General features: G+C 47.8%; 1 protein-coding gene across 1 annotated transcript in view; it reads left to right on the forward strand.

Moving 5' to 3' along the window:
* CPSF3 (cleavage and polyadenylation specific factor 3) overlaps nt 1-21,757 on the forward strand; it is a 91,940-nt gene that overhangs the window by 15,327 nt on the left and 54,856 nt on the right. Inside the window, exons 4-7 of the mRNA XM_029595839.1 lie at nt 5,037-5,165; nt 6,024-6,201; nt 12,380-12,469; nt 17,646-17,796. Coding sequence (XP_029451699.1) covers nt 5,037-5,165; nt 6,024-6,201; nt 12,380-12,469; nt 17,646-17,796 — 548 coding nt within the window. The remainder of the gene's footprint in view (nt 1-5,036; nt 5,166-6,023; nt 6,202-12,379; nt 12,470-17,645; nt 17,797-21,757) is intronic.

The following is a 21,757-nucleotide window of genomic DNA, read 5'->3' on the forward strand; positions in this document are numbered from 1 at the left end:
GGCATTCAGGGATTCTCCTCCAGCTCTTTCCTCCATGAGACCGTCCGGTAGCGCAAGATCTCTGAACAGGTGGAGAGTCAGTTGGGAGCAACTTCGAGGATGATGAGGATCCAGAGGACTTTTCACCTGATTTTGTTCTCCCGCATAAAGCCTTTCTGGCTCGGAAGGGGACAGAAAGGAAGCATTCCGGAGAATGACAGTCGCAAGGTTCTTCCAAGAGCCCTAGGGAGGTCTCGGGAGGTTTGCTCAGACATTTGGGCCTGGAACACATTTTGGGATCCCAGGGTGATCCAAGGAAGGATGGCTCAGATGATCCTCGGGAAGATCCTGCAAGTGTCCCTACAGGGGTTGATCCCAATGGTGGACTTAGATGCGGATCCAGATTCTGACAAGGATGACCCTGATCCGGACAAGATGCCAATGGCAGAGGGAGATGACCCGAGAGTTGTTCACCTGTTTAGGAAAGAAAACTCTGCCCCTGATTCCTCAGGTTTTGGAGACATTGAGTATTAAAATCACTCAAGGAGTCAGATAATGAGGGAGTAAATCCAGTCCTGGAGGGACTGAGGGATCCTCCTAGGGTCTTCCTGATACCTAAGACGATAAAGAAAGTGGTTAACTGGTAATGGGATTTCCCGGAGGCAGGCCTAAAGGTAGGTTTTGTGCGATGGCAAAGCCTTACCCATTGATAAAGGAGACTTGGACCTGTTGAAGCTGCCGAAGGTGGATGCGGCAATCTCCGGTGATGGGTTCAGCCGCTCTGAAGGATGTTCAGGACCATGGTCTGGAGATGCAGTTAAAACGGATGTTTGAGGTTTCTGCTTTGAGTCTCCAGGCAGTGATCTGTGGCAGTCTGATACAGAGGGCCTGCTTATGCTGAGTGCAGAAGGCACAAGAACAGAGTTCTACTCGACCCAGCAGTTCCATGCAGTCAGCGTGATTGGAAGCTGGATTGGCTTATGTGGCAAATGCGCTATATGATTTGGTGCATATGTCTGCCAGAAGCATGGTCTCTGCAGTGGTGGCTCGCAGACTGTTATGGCTTTGAAATTGGTCGGTGGACACATGGTCCCAGCTGGGTAATCTCCCCTTCAGTGGAAAATTTCTGTTTGGGGAGGATCTGGACCAGCTGATGAAGAGCTTGGGAGAGTTGAAAGGGAGTAGGTTGCCTGAGGATAAGAAGGACGGCAAGAAGAGTTTCACTGCCTGTTCTGGTTTCAGGATACAAGACGTTTTCGATCAGGCAAGAGCTCCTCGTCTTTGGGACCGAAGCAGTCTTTTGGAAGGCAGCTGTCCTTTCGGGGTTCCTGCAGATCCTCCAGAGATTCTGTCGGTGAGGGGACTGGGGGAGGAAAGTCAGCGCAATGAAGCCAGAGTGGTACATTCCTCCATGGTGGTGGTGATGGTGGGGGGGAGATTAGCCTATTTCTATGGAGAGTGGACCATGGTCACCTCGGTCCAGTGGGTTCTGGAGATGGTAAGATGGTTATGGCTTAGAATTTTCACACCCCATCAGGGAGGCCTTTATGGAGTCCCATTGTTCATCTCGAAGCAAGCAGGAAGTAGTACGAAATATGTTGCAGAGATAGCTAAGATTGGATGTAATTGTTCCCGGTGCCTTTGTCCGAGTAAGGTTGAGGAAGGTATTCAATTTATTTCATAGTTACCAAAAAAGAGGGCACCTTTTGACCCATTCTAGATCTGCAGAGGGTCAACATGGCCCTGCAGGATCCACGTTTTTGTGTGGAAATGTTGCACACAGTGATAACGGTCCACAAAGGAGAATTCCTAGCATCGTTAGACCTAATGGAGGCCTATTTGAATGGATCATCAGATGTTTCTGAGATTCAAAGTGCTGGGACAGCATTTCCAGTTCAAAGCTCTTCCATTCAGGCTAGCCACTGTGCCACAGAACTTCACAAAGGTGATGGTGATAATGGCGGTTGCTCTGAGGCAAGAAAGTATTCTGGTTCATCCATATCTGGATGACTGGCTCATCCGAGTGAAGTCTGAGGAGTGCAGTCGCTCAGAGCAGCTGGTCATGGACAGATTGCATTCGCTGGGTTGGGTAATAAATCTGTCAGAGTAATCTGGTTCCAACCCAATCACTGGAATATCTGGGGGCGTTTTTCAATACTCGGAGTAACAAAATTGCAGCTATAAGTAACGTGCCTGTTACATCTGACGATGCCCAAAATTTGAGATTTGCAGGTTCTGGTTTCCATGGCCTTTTGCTCACATGTGACCCTTACAGAAGGCGCTCTTGTCCAGGTGGAATCCATTGTTGGAACAGTATCAGCTGCCTTTACCACTACAGGGGGAGTCCAGATCCAGTCTCTTGTGTTGGCTGTTGTCCCACAACTTAGAGAAGGGAGTGGATCTGGAGTCTTCGGACTTGGTAGTGGTTACTACAGACACCAGCCTCAAGGGTTGCGAGGTGGTTTGTCAGGGGTGATCGGCTCAAGGTCTGTGGAGGCGGAGTGGTCAGTCAATCGCCTGGAAATAAGGGCAGTCCGCAGAGCCCTGGAATCATTGCTGCCTAGAATCAAGGGTTGGATAGTGAGAATCTTTTCCGACAATGTAACGACGGTGGTGTACATCAGTCATCAAGGAGGGACGAAGTCACACTGTAGCTCTGGAGGCCCAGCATCTTTGTGTGGGCGGAGCTTTTCCTCAGGAATAGCAGCTTCTCATGTCATGAGAGTGGACAATGTGCAAGCAGACTTCCTCAGCAGGCAGCAGTTGGATCCGGGGGAATGGGAGTTGTCTCCGGAAGCCTGGGGACTCATTTGCGTTAGTTAGGGTAACCCCCAAGTGGATTTTATGGTCACACGAGACAATACCAAAATGACCCGATTCTTCAGTTGCAGGCGAGAAGTCGAGTTGGAAGGAATAGATGCACTGATGTGCTCGTGGCCAAGAGGAGCTCTGCTGTACGTATTCTGTCCCTGGTCTCTCGTCGAACGCACCTTGTGCATAGAAACTCACCTAGGGAAGGTGGTTCTGGTAGCGCCGGAGTAGCTGTGTCTACCGTGGTTTGTGGATCTGGTGTGTCTCATGATAGATGGGCCTTCTCAGATTGACCAGAACCCCTGAGAGATGAGCCAAGGGCCCATATTCTCAGATCAGGAGGATTGCTTTTGTCTCACGGCTTGGGTTTTGAGAGGTGGTGGTTACAGTTAAAGGGTTATTCAGAGCTACTTATTTCCACCCTGCTCCAGGCTAGAAGGCCTTCTACTTCTCTGGCTTATAACAGGGTCTGTAAGGTTTTTGAGTCTCTGTATTTGGAGTAGCGGCTGGATCTGCTGAGCGTGGACATTCCTCACATTTTGGTCTTTTTGCAATAAGGGTTATCAAAGGGTTTGACCTATAGCTCGCTCCGCGTGCATGTGTCAGCCTTGGATTGCCTTAGGGGCAAGATGCAGGGGAGCTTCTTGGCCTCACACCCTGATATTGTTCGTTTTTTCTGAAGGGCATTAAGCATTTGTGTCCTCCAGTGCAGAAGGTTTGTCCTGATTGGAGTCTTGATTTGATTCTGAAAGTGCTCTGTGGGCCTTTGTTTGAGCCCTTGTGAGGAATTTCACTAAAGGACCTCATCTTGAAGACAGTGTTTTTGGTGGCCGTTTGTTTGGCCAGACAGATTTCAGAGCTACAGGCTTTGTCCTGCAGAAATCTGTTCTTGCAGATTTCCAGTCACGGAGTTACGCTGCATATAGTTCCATCCTTTTTGCCAAAGGTAGTGTCCTCTTTTCATGTCAAATCAGATGGTTGGGTTGCTGGCTTTTCCGGAGTGGTCTCTGGGTTCGCCATAGTCTAAGGAACTTCGTCTTTTGGATGTTTGCCTAGTTCTGTTACGGTATCTCAAAGTCACTAATGGTTTTTGGTGATCGGATCATCTTTGTGTTATTCGGTGGGCAAAGAAAGGAGTCAAAGCTTGTAAAGCCACAATATTGCAGTGGCTGAAGGAGACCATTTGTTTGGCTTATGTTTGTAGAGGTCGAGAAGCACTGTCTGGTCTGTGTGTGCATTCTACTAGAGCACAGGCTGCTCCTGGGTGGAGCATCAGTTTTGCCTCTGGAGATCTGCAGCGCCACAATGTAGTTTTCTCTCCATGCTTTAACCAGACTAAATTACTGTTTGGATGTTTGGTGCAAGATGATGATGCCTTTGGTTAAAGTGTCTTGCGTGCGGGTCTTTGGGTTCCTGCCCAGTGTAGGGGTGCTTGGGTACATCCCACTTGTCTGGACTGATCTGGGTATGAATAGGAAAGGAAAATTGGTTCTCATCTGCTAATTTTCATTCCTTTAATACCACAGATCAGTCCAGAGACACATCGCCATGCTGCCGAAAGACAGAATTTCCTGTTTATATTCTCAGAGTTTATCCGCAATTGTGAATAGGTTAAGCCCTAGCAGTTATAGTTCCTTGAGAAGTGGGGGCTCCAACTCTGAGTTAACTGTTCCCCTGGTTGGGGGATCAGTTTTGTCTACACATTGGCTTAGGTACAGGTCAATACTGAGGGACTGCCAGTGGCACTCTCAGATATGTAGCAGTGCCTCAAATTTTGTTCTCTGCCACCGCCTGCTGATAGGGATGCAAACCAACTTGTCTGGACTGATCTTGGTATTACAGGAACGAAAATTAGCAGGTAAGAACCAATTTTCCTTTCTGTGCCTTCAGATTACATGATGGATGGGCTTAACAGATCTGATTGGTTCATATTGGCTTTGATGACACAAACAATGTCATACAATGCAAGAACCAGACAGATTCTATGCCATGTGAGGTAACAGGTGACACTCTTCTGAACATGGCTGCTCCCAGAGGTGCAGGGATACTGCAAGGCGGAGCAGCTTACAAAATTCCCATCTTAACATAAAACCTGTAATTAGCAAAACAACGGCAATATAGTACACCAAGGATTCCACTTTCTTTCAGATATTATCTTTATAAATTCTAAGAACAGTGGATGCTTACAGCAGGTGCATTGTGGAATAGCCAGTGAGGATATAACTTATCTGTACTTGTCTCTTTAGTTTCCACTTGGATCACTGTGGTGCTCTGCCTTGGTTCCTCCAGAAGACCAGCTTTAAAGGAAGAACTTTCATGACTCATGCCACCAAAGCTATTTACAGATGGCTCCTCTCAGATTATGTCAAAGTTAGGTGTGTTCCACTTTTATTTTTTTTTTATTCTGTGAAGGCTGCATAACCTGAAGAAATAAACTCTGGGCTAGAGTGATTGCTCAGGGAAGGGTCAGGAGCAGGCAGAAGAGTTGTGCACTCTGTCTCACCAGGGCAAACTTTATCAGCAGGAAATGTCCATTTATTTTCAGAATTTGTTTTCAAAATAACCGACAAGACTTAGAGAATGAATGCAAATGAAACCCAAAGTTTTGCTTCGGGGGGGGGGAGGGGGGGGGGAGTTGTTGTCTTGCAATCCCTAGTTTGGACAGTGTGTTCCAGCAGCATGAGTGATGTACATGTGAGCATACCTGCTTTTAATATTCTGTTTTACAAAATGTAAGGCTACTGTTTTGAGTTTGACAGTAGGACCAGGACATATAGACAAAATTCCCATGAGGAATAGATTCATTAAAGGTGAGCTCTCAAGCTTAACGTTTAAGGTGGCTTCTTGCCCAGCCAGGTGAAAGTAGCCATTCTCCTCTCCTCCTTGAATGGTTAGCAAGTTTTAAATCCCAAGGAGGTTGTGATTTGGCCTCCCTTCTTGTGCCAGGATTTACAGAACAGTCTGATCTCTGCATTCCTCTCGCTGCCACGATTTTATGGACATGCCTGAAATCGCTGCTCTTATTAACCAGCTCTGACCTGCTTGGGCCTAAAACTTATTGCCCAGTCAGGCGGACATGTTCATCTTCCAAAAGAACAGGTTTCTCTGAGATTTGAGTGAATATTCCTCTTCAAGATTTGCAGTTTGCATGAGACATTTAAGGCTCTCGTTACAGATAACAAGATTAGCAAAATGGACAGCAGTGAAACTTAAAACCTTTCTTTCTTGTTTAGTAATATTTCAGCCGATGACATGCTGTACACTGAAACAGATCTTGAAGAAAGCATGGACAAAATTGAAACCATCAACTTTCATGAAGTGAAGGAGGTAGCAGGAATCAAGTTCTGGTGTTACCATGCTGGCCATGTCCTGGGAGCAGCGATGTTCATGCTCGAGATAGCTGGGGTGAAGGTATCGCATACAACCCTGAAACGAAATGATGCTTTTCTTCACTAGTTTGTTTTCTAATCTTTGGAGCAGTGACACATGGATGAACATGAAATATATTAATATAGGATTACCAGTTAGTCCTCTGCTTGTGGAACTGCAGTTCCTCACAAGTTTGACTGCACAGCCACTTGAGAACAGCAAAGCAAACTGGAAGTGTTTGTAAGTTCATTATCAGGAAGGTGATGTATTTAGTTTTAAACTAAACTAGTGACAGAGAAGTCTGCAGTTGTATGTCAGGTGGGTGCTATACTCAAAGACCACGAAGGCACCATGCCATTCTCCCTAGTCGATAAATCATAAAGGAGAGTTTCGTTTGGGATTGGCCCTCTGAGGAGAGGCTGAGGTTTTCAGCACATATCATATTAAGAACAAACATATGTCCTTTTAGAGAAGGAGTTGTTTGTTTTGTTTTTTTTTTGTTATTTACTGTATAGAATGTAAAAGTTTTATAGCAGGAAAATAAGACAGTGAATGAACGATAATGAGATTTATTGTATTTGAAGCTGCAGGCCAAGGGCATTCTTACCCATTGGTGATCACTTTGGAGCCCAAGAGGTTATGTTTTCCTATTTTAATCCTAAAATATATACGAACATAGTTTATATCTCTATGGGTGCCATAAATTATCTCTGATCCTTTCCTGACACCCACTGGCACTTCTCCCCTCTTCTTCTCCTTCCTTAGCATTTTTTTTACCTTTCAGTTGTTCTCAAACCTAAACTGTCATTTTGTAGTTTTATGAAAGATTTCAAACTCATTGGCCGTGACCAAGGAAATGAGGTCTTTACAGAATTCAGTGGATTGTAGTTTGCAGAGGAGAGAGAAGTCAGGAAATTAGTTTCCATGGTGGGGTGTGAATCTCAGGCTGATGCCCATTGGTGAAAGAGAGAGATGGATTTTTAAGACAATGGTAAGCAGTAAATCAGGGAGTCATTGAGTGGTCAAGAGATCGTTTCTGGGGCTATGGTAGGGAACTGGAAGATCAGATGATCTACCTTCAGCCGCTGGCTTGCAAGTGGCACTCCAGGGAGAAATGTGGGTGCCTGTACACATAGGTGTAATCAGATGTCCAGGGGAATGCAATAAATTCTCTCATTCAGCCACAGGGACAAAAACAGGCTTCTCTTTCCCCTCCCCCCCCCCCCCCTCTAAATTTGAGGGCTGTTTTCAGAATCCATTTACCCGGATTAAAGGGCTTTGTGAAAACTGCCCCTCCCCCCCCCCCAATATGTGTGTTATGCCACAACAAGCACACTTTACTCACATTCTCGTGGAGATGTTCCTGGGATTGGCTTAGGGCACGGAGTGCAACAGTGCGCCTAGATTTTGCATTTTCCAAACTATGCACATTTGTTTTTCAGGGAAGAAATATCTCCAGAATAAACAGGGGCAAAACTCTGGGGGCACTTCTTCCTCAGGGCAGTTTCCTGGCGTATAACCAGATGGACTCGGGACCAATGGGTTGTGCTCCTCTGCCAGCAGATGGAGACGGAGTCAGGTTTCAAAGCTGACTTAACCCTAGATAATACCCCTGCAGTGACCTCGGCCTTTCGGCATTTCAGATGTAGTCATGCTTTCCCTATGGGGATCGCTGTACCTTTTGGAAGAAGAAATTCTACTTTTAAATTGGAGAAAAGATTGAGCCCTGCTCTCCTACGGTGATACCTAAAGGTCCCTCCCTCAGTTGAGAATTCCTGAGGTGATTTCTGAGATCCCTCAGAGGTGTGCCTTGGTCCAGTAGCCGGTTCCCGGCGTGCGCTTTGCTGCTGAAGCAGCTGGAAGGCAGCAGGTGTAGGAAGCCGAGCATGGGGGTGACAGCCAATTCCATCTCCCCCACCCTGCAGCTGGAGACCATCTCTGTACTCAGCCGGTAAGAGCTAAACCCAGGCAAGTTTAAAAAAAAAAAAAAGAGGAAGAAGATTTACCTTCAGAGAGAGGGATTTTGGTAAGATTTCCTCCAGTCTTCTTGCTCGGCATACCATACCGACATTGCTCCCATTCCCGTTGGGGCATAGGGAAATGGGCTTACCAGTGGGTTGAGCACTCCAACTCCCGGTGGGCTAGGCCCACTTTAAACTTGGTCGGCACACTGTGTAGTAGGCTGCGGTGACACCATCTTGTGTGCGTCTTTGTGCGACTCACATTGCCCTCAATAGGATGTTGGTACACACAGTGCAGCGGCACTGTGCACGCACTGTGTGTATAACATGCACATACTTGTGCGCACAATAAAGCAAGTGCAAGATAAAGGAAAAGCCAGGCGCAAAGGCTGTGCATGTGCCTCGCCATGCCCCGCCTAGGTGCTTAAAACTTATGTGCATACATTTTTAAGAACAAGCCGATCGAATGCACAGTTACCGCCACTAATGGCGCCAGCAGCCAAGAAACATGAGTGCCTTGCTTTCTGTGCTGCTTGACATATTAGGGCTTCCCAGCCTGACCTGGATTCCAACTTGTATAAGCACTGTGAGGAAGCCTAAGGGGATTTGGCCTCCAAGGATTTTGCTGAGCACGACTCCTCCCATTCAGATGAAGTATTGGCAGCCTTAACTGAAAATACTCCAGATCTGAGTAACCCCTTGGCTGAGTCTTCCATGGGAGAGGGAAACTTTCAGGGGCCTACCCCAGTTCCCCATGGACTAGACATGAACCCGGCGGCCTTTTCTTGAGTGGAATTTTTCCAGGGGCTACAGGCCTTTGTACAGGCGCAGTCTACTTCCTCGCTTGCCCCTGTCTGGACGGAACCCCAGCCGGCCCCCTCTCCCATTCCTGTTGGCAGATCTCGAGGCATGCCCTGCCTGACCAAGGGTATCCCTAGTGGGAACCCTGATAGCCCAGATGAAGAGCAAGATTCCTTGGAAGAAAGGAACATTTCCTCGGGATTAGAACCAAATCAAACCATTTTACAGTTCTTTCATAGAGATGAATTGCCGGCCTTGGTTTCCCAGATCCTGAAAACGCTTGGAGTTCCTGGAGCAAAATCTGTGACAGAACCAAAGAAGAATCTCATTTTGATTTCCTTGCGCAAAGCTGCTTGCTACTTCCCAGTACTGGAAGCCATCCAGGAGTTCATTGACCTGGAATGGGATGCCCCAGAAGCAAGCTTTAAAGGGGGCCAGCCATTAGAAGCTTTATACCTGCTGGATCCAGCAGTGAGAGAACATTTACATTTCCCTAAAGTGGATGCACTGGTCCGCGCTGCATCTAAGTGAAGAACTATCCCTGTGGAGGGAGGAGCGGCCTTAAAGAATGCGCATGATAGACGATCGGAGTCTATCCTTAAACAAGCCTTTGACACAGTAGCAATGACTTTACAGATTGCTTCTTGTTGTGACCTGTTAGCGTGTTCGTGCCTGCTTCTTTCTCAGGAGGTGGATAACCGGGGGTGAACCCCAGAGCGGCTATGGAACCCGCAGCCACCTTTTTAGCAGACGTGTACTTGAATTTAGTCTGTACTTCAGCCGGAGGAGGGGCCTCAGTGGTAGCGGCCAGAAGACAGCTATGCCTGCAGAACTGGTCAGCTGACGCAACCTCCAAGGCCAACCTTACAAAGATGCCCTTTAACGGATCACTCCTATTCGGAAACAAATTGGAAAAACTGGCCAGTAAATGGGGTGAATCTCCAGTCCCACGGCTACCAGAAGATAAGAGGAAGCAGTTGCAGTGCCTCTTGCCTATGAGGGGCTAGTCCAGGAGCTCTCAATGTTTCCAACTTTACAGAAACTCAGCATTTCAGAGGTCTTGGCCCTTTGGAAGAACTCAGTCCTTTCATAGTAGACAGCCCAAGAGAGGGGCAGGTTCGGGACCTGCTACAGTAGGGATCGGTTCTTCACGAGGATCCGACTCTATTCTGTCTTATGGTCTGGCCCTTGAGAGAGCTCGCCTGATGAAATGAGGATATTTTGTGGCGGTAATTGCCACTTCACTCCGTGCTCGGAAGTCCCTAGCGTGTGTGCAGGCCTGATGCGAGGAACACAGTGTCTCCCCTCAGGCGGTCAAAATCCCACTTATTCTGGAAATTTTGCAGGACGGCTTGAATAAAGATTTGGCCCTTAACTCCTTGAAGGTGCAGGTAGTGGCTCTCTCCTGTTTCATGGACGAGATGAATTGGAACCTCCATGTCAGCTCATCCGGACCTGGCCTGTTTTTTGCAGTGGTGGCTGGTTCCCTTGCGGAATCTTAATCTAGCATTGGAATTTTTGGCAGGGCCCTCCATTCAGCCACTGTGGTTTCTTTCCTTGCATGTATTAACTTTGAAAACGGTGTTCCTGGAGGCTATACGCTCGACGCATCGCATCTCTGAACTGCAGACATTGTCATTACTCCGGATGACTCCAGAAGCATTACAGCTTCGTACCGTACCATCCCTCTTGCCCAAGATAGTCTTGCGAGTTTCATTTGAATCAGTCTATTTCGTTGCCTTGCCTAGATAAGCACAGGGAATGCGGAGTATTACCGCTTCCGTCATTTGAATGTTGGTAGACGTTTGGTGCGGTATCTGGAAGTTTCAGAACCGGTCCAAAAGACGGACCGCCTATTTGTCCATGGTGGAAGGAAGCAGGGCGGAGGTGATCATGGGAGCCTATGTGGAGGCAGGAAAGACATTAGCTTCTCAGGTTAAAGCTCATTCCACCAGGGCTCAGGCAGTCTCATGCGCGGAAGTTAGACTGCTGTCCTCTGTCAATATCTGCAGAGCAGCAACGCGTGGTCCTTCTTGCACCCCTGACGTACAGGCCTGAGAAGACGCAGCATTTGCAAGGGCGGTATTAGCTGGACTGCGGGCAGCTAGCCTCCCTCCCCGATCAGAAGTAACTTTTGTACATCCCATTGGCTACACACTAGGAAATGGAGAAATTACTTACCTGATAATTTCATTTTCCTTAGTGAAGACAGATGGACTCAGCATCCCGCCCCCAGCTGCCCAAGAACGGTGCCAAGGATTTGCCCGTGGAGTGGATATTGATTCCAAGAGATTATGAGCAAGTCGTCATCCTGTCCCTAGATCAGGGCATCTATAAGTTAACTAGGGTTCAGTGTTAGTTTGGTTGCATGCAGTTATGGTTATCCGTTTTTATCAAGTTTTTTTGGATAGTATGTCCACAGTGACTTTTGAAAAGAATATTAAAGGGCTGAGGTCACTGCAGGGGTTTATCTAGGGTCATGTCAGTTTTGAAACCTGACTCCGTCTTCATCTGCTGGCAGGGAAGCACAACCCATTGGTTCTGAGTCCGTCTGTCTACACTAAGGAAATTGAAATTATCAGGTAAGTAATTTCTCCATTTTCAAAGGAAAGGTATGCATGTACTTTCCTTTTTTAGAATTGCTGATAAAGGGGGATGGAACTACTCCCCTATGAGGAAAGACTAAAGAGGTTAGGGCTGTTAAGCTTAGAGAAGAGACAGCTGAGGAGGGATATGATAGAAGTCTTTAAGGTCATGAGAGGTCTAGAACGGGTAAATGTGAATCGGTTATTTACTCTTTCAGATAATAGAAGGACTAGGGGGCACTCCATGAAGTTGGCATGTAGCACATTTAAAACTAATTAGAGAAAATTCTTTTTTACTCGACGCAAAATTAAACTCTGGAATTTGTTGCCAGGGGATGTGGTTAGTGCAGTTAGTGTAGCTGGGTTTAAAAAAGGTTTGGATAAGTTCTTAGAGGAGAAGTCCATTACCTCCTATTAATCAAGTTTACTTAGAAAATAGCCACTGCTATTATTAGCATCAGTAGTGTGAGATATACTTAGTTTTTGGGTACTTGTCAGGTACTTGTAGCCTGGATTGGCCACTGTTGGAAACAGGATGCTGGGCTTGAAGGACCTTTGGTCTGACACAGTATGGCAGTTTCTTATTTTCTTAAAGACTGTGGGTAAAAGTGTTTGCAGACTTTGAAACCCCTCCCCACAAATCAATTTAACAACTCTTCTCCATGTTTGTAAATCTTAATTGCCAGAACAAAAATGCTTTCTGTGCCTCCCCTCTCCCTGCAACTTTTGTTGCCTGAGTTCCAGCTGCTTGTTGCTCTCTGTAGGCCTTGCAGCTGATGAGCTGTCAGGCTGCATTCTGTGTTGTGCAAATCTTTCTGCTGATCCTTGTGTGCAGTCTCCTTTAGTACCTCTACCTTTTCTTTTGTGTGACAGATTTTATACACCGGAGACTTTTCGAGGCAGGAAGACAGACATTTGATGGCGGCAGAGATTCCAAACATTAAGCCCGATATTCTCATCATTGTGAGTGTTGCCAGCATTTATACTGCTCTCTGTAACTCACCTAGTATTTTATTTTTTTTATTTTTAGATTTATATTCCACTTTTTGCACTTTTTTCAGCACTTCAAAGTGGATTACATTCAGATACTGTAGGTATTTCCCTATCCCCAGAGGGTTTACAATCTAACAGGCCGATACAGTACAGTGCGCTCCAACGGAGCGCACTGTTAGCCTGCTCTTGGATGCGTGTTTTCCCTTACCCCTTATTCAGTAAGGGGAGGAAAACGCGTGCCCAACCCGCGGCACCTAATAGGGCCATCAACATGCAAATGCATGTTGATGGCCCTATTAGGTATGCGCGCGGGATACAGAAAGTAAAATGTGCAGCCAAGCCGCACATTTTACTTTCAGAAATTAGCGCCGACCCAAAGGTCAGCGCTAATTTCTTCCGGCAACGGGAAAGTGCACAGAAAAGCAGTAAAAACTGCTTTTCTGTGCACCCTCCAACTTAATATCATGGCGATATTAAGTCGGAGGTCCTGAAGAGTAAAAAAAAGTTAAAAATAAATAAATAAATTTTGAATTCGGCCAGCGGCTGTCGGGCCGAAAACCGGCCGCTCAATTTTGCCGGTTTCCGAGCCCGTGGCTGTCAGTGGGCTCGAGAACAGACGCTGGCAAAATTGAGCGTCGGCTGTCAAACCCACTGACAGCCGCCGCTCCGGGCTAAAAGGAGGCGCTAGGAACGCGCTAGTGTCCCTAGCGCCTCCTTTTGCCCGATTCTACTGCACCACCTCATTTGAATACTGTATCGCGCTCACCGGCGAGTGGCCGGTGCGCGCGCCGGGAGAGCGGGCGTTCGTCTGCTCTCCCGCGTTTTTACTGAATCGGCCTGAAAGTTTGTACCTGAGGCAACGGATGGTAAAGTGACTTGCCCAATGTCACAAGGAGCGACAGTGGGACTCGAACCCTGGTCTCCTGGTTCATAGCCCACTGCTCTAACCACCAGGCAGTTACATCTGCCTTGACTAACAGCAAAATGACCTGGGTAGAAAGCCCTAGCTGATTTCCTGAAAAGTATCTGGCACTACTGTTTCTCCAGCCAAAAAAAAAAGTTTTTTCATATTTGCTTTTGAGAATATGAATATTCCAGATGTAAGACGCTGCTGTATTGTTTGTATAAAGAAATTGGTGGGTCCAGGGGGTGAATTAGCAAAGGCTATTTACAGGGCACAAAGACTTTTAACCTAAACCTGCTGGGGGAGCTCAGGGCTTGAGGCAGCGGTGCTTCTGACATGCAGAAGGGAGGAGAGCCTGTACTGCAGAGAGGAAGAAGCATTTCTGGAACCACCATCTCTATAGCAGGCCTATGCAGGGATGGCTTTAGGATTTGCCACCCCCTAGGCACTTTTAGTGCTCCCACCCACAAAGAGCTGTTACAGGGTAGCAGAGGGCTGATATTCAGCAGAATTGGAAGGCAGCAATCTTAGCCGGCCTGCTGCCCCTAAATGTTTGCTGCCCTGGGCACAGGCATAAATGGGTGCCTGCTCACAAATCCAGGGCCTATGGACTTTATGAATCCTGGATATTCTTTCAAGCCTAACCAATTTAATTCTGAAAGTTCTGACTGCATAAGTTGGTCAGAGTTAGAAGATAACTAAATGTCTTTCCCTGTACGTACCCGGATCAGTCCAGACAGTGGGTTGAGCCTCCTGTCCAGCAGTTGGAGACAGAGAAAAACTGAAAGGGTATCCTATATCAGGACAGAGCCCCCCCTGTATTTCTGTCTCCAGCAGATCCAAACAGTTGAACCTGTGGTTCCCTCTCTCTTAATTTTCTTCCATCTGGGAGATTTTTCTCTTCATATCTTTTAAGGATCAAGCAAGTATTATCTTTCCCTGTACGTACCGGATCAGTCCAGACTCCTAGGTTTATTCATCCGTGCCATCAGGCGGAGACAGAGAAAGTAACTGACACTGCTTTATATACCCTGATGCCACCTGCAGTTCCTCAGTATTTCTCTGTCTCCAGCAGTGTTAGGTGACTGATGCTTAAACCTGCAGTTTGGGTTAAGTAATTTTTTCTTTTTTGTTTGGATTCTGGTTTGAGCCTTCCTCCCAGGGGTCGGTGTCGCAAATTAAAAAAAAAAAAAAAAAAAAAGAGTAAAAGTTAACTGACTGGGCATAGTTCAAAACCTGTTCCCTCTGGGACACAGCTCTGTTTCCTCACTCTTACAGGATCCTAGGGGGGCTTGCCCTTCGATCATTCAGCCTAGGACTCCTTACCCGATGACCTACTGCTTGACTGGGGTGCAATTGGTGGTCCAGTCACTCCCCCCTTGGCTACTTGGACCCTTGAGAATTTTAATACCTCGAGTTCCACTGCAGGGAAGAGTAATACCTCTGCTTTTACTTCGGACAGAAAGCCTGGACTAGCTTTGGCAGCACTGCTTACCCGCTTTTTTTGGCTCTGCACTGAACAAAAAAAAAAAAAATTGAAACGCAGCGTAGCTGGGTTCGCTCTGCTGTTCCCACTTGCGATTACAGCCAGTTGCAGCAGCCTTATTTCTTTGCAGCTCTCCTCATGTCGCGTTCAGCGGGTTGTTTGGCCTGCGGGGGAGCCTGCTTCGTGGCTCTCCTGCGAGGGTCTTTGTTCTTCATGTTTGCCCGGCGGTGAGGATACCTCTGCGCCGGCAGCGAGGTCCGGGGTCGGGCAGTCAAGCGCGCCGCTAAGCCACTTCCCACACAAAAAGCCGCGGGAAAGGCGGACATTTTGAGCTCTGCTGGAGGAAACGGGACTTCAGGGGAGAGGGGAGCCTGTTTTTTTTCGATTTACCGTCGAATTTAAGTCCAGTTAATTCCCCGGATGAGGTCACTGTGCTCCCCACTTGGATCTGATGGCCACCCTGGGAAATGCAAAAGCCCCCAGGTTCTTCAGCCATAGATGGGAGGACGTGGATTCCCTGGTCCTCCCCTGGCCCCCCGACATTCTCTTCTACGTGTTCCCACCTTGGCCTCTAGTGGGCAAGGTGCTCCGAAGGATAGAACTTCACAGGGGTCCAGTTATTCTCATAGCTCTGGAGTGGCCACGGAGGCCATGGTTCGCTGATCTCGTAAACCTGCCGATGGATGGTCCTCTGTGTCTCTGTCATCTCCTGCGCCTACTGTGCCAGGGTCCTGTATTTTTCGATCAGGCGGATCACTTTTGTCTAGCAGCCTGGCTTTTGAACAGCGGCGATTGAGGAAGAAAGGTTATAAGGAGCAAGTTATATCCACACTGTTACGGGCACGTAAAACTTCTATCTCTCTTGCTTATATCCGGGTCTGGAGAGTGTTTGAGAATGTGTATTCTGAGGCGGGTGTTTCGGCACGCAAGGCCTCGGTGTCTCAAGTTCTCTCTTTTCTTCAGAATGGCCTCTCGAAAGGCTTATCCTTCAGTTCCTTGTGGGTGCAGGTTTTGACCCTTGGTTCCCTCCTGGGGAAACTCGATGGTTACGTGGTGGCGGCCCATTCGGATGTCATTCGTTTTCTCAAAGGGGCTAAGCACCTGAACCCGCCCGTCCGGGCTACTTGTCCGTCGTGGAGTCTCAACTTGGTGCTTCGAGTTCTCTGTGAGGCGCCCTTCAAGCCTCTTCGGTGGGCTACTCTCAAGGACCTGACCCTTAAGACAGTATTCCTTATCTCTGTTTGTTCAGCCAGGAGAGTGTCCGAGCTTCAAGCTTTGTCCTATAGGGAACCCTTCCTTCGGTTTTCTGATTCAGGGCTTTCCCTTAAGACTATCCCCTCCTTTTTGCCAAAGGTTGTTTCCTCCTTCCACATGAATCAGTCCGTGGAGCTTCCGACTTTCTCTTCAAATGATATTGTCAACTTGCCGAGGGGGAGAACTCCGGAAGCTGGATGTCAAGAGAGTACTACTGCAGTATTTACAGGTCACGAACGACTTCCATGTTTCCGATCATCTCTTTGTCTTGTGGAGCGGACCCAATAAGGGGAATAAGGCTTCTAAAGCTACTATTGCTAGGTGACTAAAGGAGGCGATTGCGTCGGCGTATATCTGTTGGGGCCGGCTGGTTCCGGAGGGCTTGAAGGCCCATTCTTTGCATTCGCAGGCTACCTCTTGGGCAGAGAGTCAGTTGGTTTCACCACAAGAGATATGCAGAGTAGCTACCTGGAAATCGCTGCATACTTTTGCTCGCCACTATCGTCTCGATGTCCAGTTGCCAGTGTTTGGCTCCTTCGGAAGGCATGTACTTCGAGTGGGACTATCTCTGTCCACCCTACTTAAGGAAGCTTTGTTACATCCCACTGTCTGGACTGATCCAGGTACGTACAGGGAAAAGAAATTTGGTTCTTACCTGCTAGTTTTCGTTCCTGTAGTACCACGGATCATTCCAGACTCCCGCCCTGTCTGCATTTATTTCTGATTCATATGCTCGAAGTTTTGGTATTTATTCACAGCATTTTGCATAGAGTTACTTCCTATCGGACATTTAAGGCACCGGAAGTATCTATTCGATAGATATAGAGGTAAGAGCGGTTATTTACCGAGTTTTAAGTTATTCAGCTGGTTTGTTCAAATTTTCAGTTACTTGTTGCTTGCTTGATCTTAATACAGTTATCTTTATAGTTCTCTGCTTTGATAATGTTTATACTGAAGGGTCACAGGGGGGGCTCTGTCCTGATATAGGATACCCTTTCAGTTTTTCTCTGTCTCCATCTGCTGGACAGGAGGCTCAACCCACTGTCTGGACTGATCCGTGGTACTACAGGAATGAAAATTAGCAGGTAAGGACCAATTTTCCTGTCTTATCCTAGACCAAATTTTAATTTCTAAGAAACACTTCTGCTTAAAGGGGATGGAAATAAAGGTCTCAGTAATGCATATAATAAAAGTTTTGCTGCCCATAACCATAGACATTATCAAAGTATGACTATTGTAAGGTAACGTAGGTGGGGCTTTGGGTGGACAACATCATATAGCCCCTGGATTTCATGGTGTCAGTGTCTCTTCCTGTATTTTTGGCCCAGGCCATAGTGGATGGGAATGGTGGAGTACAGCCTAGGCTGTAGCAGGTGGGAATGATGGAGCACACTACCATTTTTTCCTTAAGTACACACTGAAAGAGAGCTTAGGCAGATTTTGCCTATAAGCTGTTCCTTTGCTTAATAGCCTTGTATATGTTTTTTTTTTTCTCTGTGCAGGAGTCTACCTATGGAACTCATATCCATGAGAAACGTGAAGAGCGGGAGGCCCGTTTCTGTAACACCGTGCATGATATTGTCAATAGGGGAGGGAGGGGGCTCATTCCGGTTTTCGCCCTGGGTCGTGCACAGGAGCTGCTTTTGATTCTAGGTACAGCGTGCTGACATCCTTTGGAATCCAATACAAAGCGTTTACTGTATGTCTGACTAGGACAGTAAGGACATGCCTTTAAAAACTCTTCCCCATTATATACTGAGTGGAATTGAACTACTCGTCAACGTTAGGCTTGGGTGGCTGCAGTCACACAGATTACAGATGTGCAACTCTGAGCAATGGTGGTAAAACATTTCCATTTTGCCCAGCTACACTTGACCAGGCCATAACTTGTGGGTTGTTTCCCCCTACCAGCAGAAGGAAGCAGATACACTGTTTTCTCCCTGTGACATCACAGCCACTACTTAGGAGTGGTGTCAGGCAGCAGGAATCCAGTATTTTCTGCCTCCAGTAGATGGTAGGATGGGGAGGTGTACAGCTCATTGGTGGATTGGTGATCGGACTCCAGGCCAGACCTCTGGTTCAGACTAGCAGTACGAGCCCACACAGCCACTCCCATTCCCATTGGGTTCTGGTAGAGTCTGACGGGAGAGTGAGGCTCATTTTAAAAAAGAAAAGAAATGCTAAATCTGACAGGAAGTTCTTCTTGGACCCTCAGTCCCTTTCTCCTCTTTGGTCTCCCCCCTTCACCCTCCCTTTTGTTCTTTGCTGAAACAGGAGGAGACTTTATCACTTGGGGATGTGCAGGAACGCTCGTTTGACCCAGTGCATGTGGCAGTGTGAAGCCTGCAGGGTGCTCAGGCGGCATAAGAGAAGGGCCAGATGTACCTAGCATGCGTCCAGACTGGGGAGCTGCTGGGAGCTGTGTACGTTTGCAGGCTTGGCCCCTTCCTTTCCACCACACATCGATCAGCTATCTCTGCCACATTTTGAAGGCCTAGACACGCAGTCTGTGGTAGGTCCTTCAGCCTTGGTGGCCATATTGGACAACTTTCCTGCGCTGGGGGGGGGGGGGGGTGTCCAATGCACTTCTGACCCTTCTACCGGCTATTTCTGTAGCTGAGTCGGCATTGGCACTGGTTCAGGGTGCACGTGGGGAATTTTCTTCCAACTTTTTTCACTAGGTGTTTTGTGTCTTAGGGCCCCCAGGGGACCCCCAGCCAAGGATGGAGGATAAGGCCCTGGCAGTGTTTCCATCTGTCCTGTCTCCTCGGGTATCAGTTAAGAGGTACTGGTACAGTGACTGTACCATGACCCTTGTGGGAGGATCCTGACGGCTTGGTGCCTCTGGAGGGAGGGGAAATTCCCCTAGGACCAAAGGATGATTGTCTGCCGTTTCTTTCACAAGGAGGAAATCATTTTCCTCATTGAACAAGTCCTCTCCTGCCTTCATCTGGAGGATTCGCAGTCGCAAATAGCTCTACGTTGGGATCCAATTATAAAGAGGAAGAGAAAATCCTTCACTGCTTTGCTTTGCATTGCATTCTGAGATAAAAGAGATGCTTTTGGTGGAGTGGGAGCCCCCTGAGGCATCCCTGCATGGTGTGAAGCTCCTACAGAGGTTGTATCCTCTGCCACAAAAAAAGCTGCAGAAGTTTTTTTAGGTTCCAGCAGTGGACTCACTGGTTACAGCGTACCACATACTCCCTCACTGTACCACGATCCTGGTGGAAGGGGGGTGTTGCTGTGAGATCCACAGGATTGTAAAACAGAGCCCCCCCCCCCCCTTGCGGAGCTTGCTTGTTTCTTCTGCTACGGCCATCTAGGTTTCCGTTTGCGCAGTTCTCATGGTGCGGGCACTCCATTGAATAAAGCAGCTTCCAAAAAGTGAGAATGTGGCCAGAATGGAGTCAGCCGCAACCTTTTTCGTGAACACCCTTTATGATCTGTTCTGGTGCTCTGCGCGTTCTGTAGCAGTGTGTCGTCTCTTGTGGTCGCATAATTGGGCAGCTAATTTGTGGTCCAAAACCCACCTAAGCAAGCTGCCTTTTAAGGGTCAGTTGCTGTTTGGCAAGGAACTGGATCAGTTGGTGAAAAATCTGGGAGACCCCAATGACTTCCAGAGGATGGCGTCGGGTTTTCTATAGAGCTGGACAGGGTCAAGGGTAGTCCCAGGCTTTCTGGCGTTACTGGCCAGGAAGACAATTTTCAGGAGCTACTTCTTTGGTGGTATCTCCCTTTCAGGCTTTGAGAGGGCAGGGACAGTCTTTTTGTGACACCTGAAAGCAGAGAGGAGATGCCAGTTCCACTTCCAGGAACTGGCATCTCCTCTCTGGGGGTCTGCTCACTGCTTACTCCTGTAGGAGGCAGACTGCAGGATTTGTACAGGAAGTGGACTCGCACATAATGTCAGATCAGCAGGTGCTGGAGATCATTCACTCTGGATCCATGCTGGATCTGCATCAGCCCATTTGAGAAGCGTTCATGATTTCCCTGTATTCAGCTACTGCCAAGCAGCAGACTGTCAGAGATACCTTGCTCAAGGTTCAGTTTTTCTGGGCAGTGGTACCAGTGTCTCTTCTAGGGCTTGGACGGGGTCGCTATTCTATTTACTATGTGGTACCAGAGAGGGCGAGGCCTTTTGACCCATTCTGGATCTCAAGGGGTGAACCGTTGTTTGCATGTCACCCATTTTCGCATGGAAACTCTGCATTCGGTCCTAGCCGCAGTCCGGCAGGGGGAGTTTCTGTGCCTACTCAACCTGTCAGAGGCTTTTCTACACATTCCCATTCAAGAACAAGACAAATTACCTGTGGTTTTGTGTGCTGCAAGAACATTTTCAGTTCCAAGTGCTGCTGTTCAGCCTGGCCATGGTGCCAAGGGTATTCACCAAGATAATGGTCATGGTGGCTGCAGCACTTAGGCGTGAGGACATCGTGGTTCACCTGTATGTGGACAACTGGTTGATATGGGCAGCATCTCATCAGGAAGCAGTGCAGGTTTCATGTTGAGTGGTTCAGGTATTAGAAGGCTTGGGCTGAGTTATCAATTTTACCAAAAAGCAAACTTCAGTCTTCATAGTCCCTGGAGTATTTGGGAGTGGACAGACCTTCCTTATGGATGAAAGAGTGGCCAAGATGGTTCAGCAAGTTCAGAGCTTGCTGATGCTTACAGGTTCCTCAGCTTGGGATTATCTACTAGTGCTGGGGCTAATGGCGGAAGCTCTGGATTTGGTACCATAGGCTAGACCTCACATCCACCTGCTTCAAGTGTCCCTCCTGTTCAAGTGGTCCCCGCAGCCTCAAGACCAAGGGGTGTGCCTTCCTCTGTCTCCAGTTCATGAGTCACTCTGATGGTGGATTCAGTTGGTGCATCTGGTGAAGGGGGTCAGCCTTGTATCCCCATCCTGGGTGCTGAGTGACAACAAATGCAAGTCTTTCAGATTGAGGGGCTAATTGCTAGACTCAGATGTTGCAAGGTTGCTGAAGTCAGGAGGAAGCTTTGTGGTCCATCAACCGACTGGAGACCAGGGCTATTCGGTTGGCACTATTACATTTCCTCCCGGTAGTTTGAGGGCAAGTGGTCTGAGTTCTCTTCGACAACGTAATGGCTGTGGCATATGTGAATCACCAGGGGGGCACTAGAAGCCAAGGAGTCTCAGCAGAGACATCTCTCCTGTTCTCTTGGGCAGCGGCTCATATATTGCAGGACAGGAATATGTAAGCGGATTTCCTCAGTCGCACTTGGTTAGATCCCGAGGAATGAGAGCTGATTCCAGAGGCCTTCCGTTTAATCTTTCATTGGTGGGGTCAACCAAAGATGGACTTGGTGACCCAGTAGGTGGTGCAAACAGAAGTCAATGGGAATCAACACCTTGGTGCAGCTCTGGCCAGATGGGGAACTGTTCTATGTTTTTCCTCCATTGGTTCTCATAGGCAGGGTCCTTCAGCAGAAGCCAATTGGGTAATATTGGTGGCGCAGGACTGACCATGCAGACCCTGGTACATGGACCTCATGTGACTACAGGTGGACAGGCCAGTAATCTTCCGATTTTGACGGGGATGCTAGTCCAGGGTCCAGTAATAATGGATGACCTGGTTCCATTTTGTGTTACAGT

Source organism: Rhinatrema bivittatum, chromosome 3, assembly GCF_901001135.1.
Source record: "Rhinatrema bivittatum chromosome 3, aRhiBiv1.1, whole genome shotgun sequence".
Lineage (NCBI taxonomy): Eukaryota > Metazoa > Chordata > Amphibia > Gymnophiona > Rhinatrematidae > Rhinatrema > Rhinatrema bivittatum.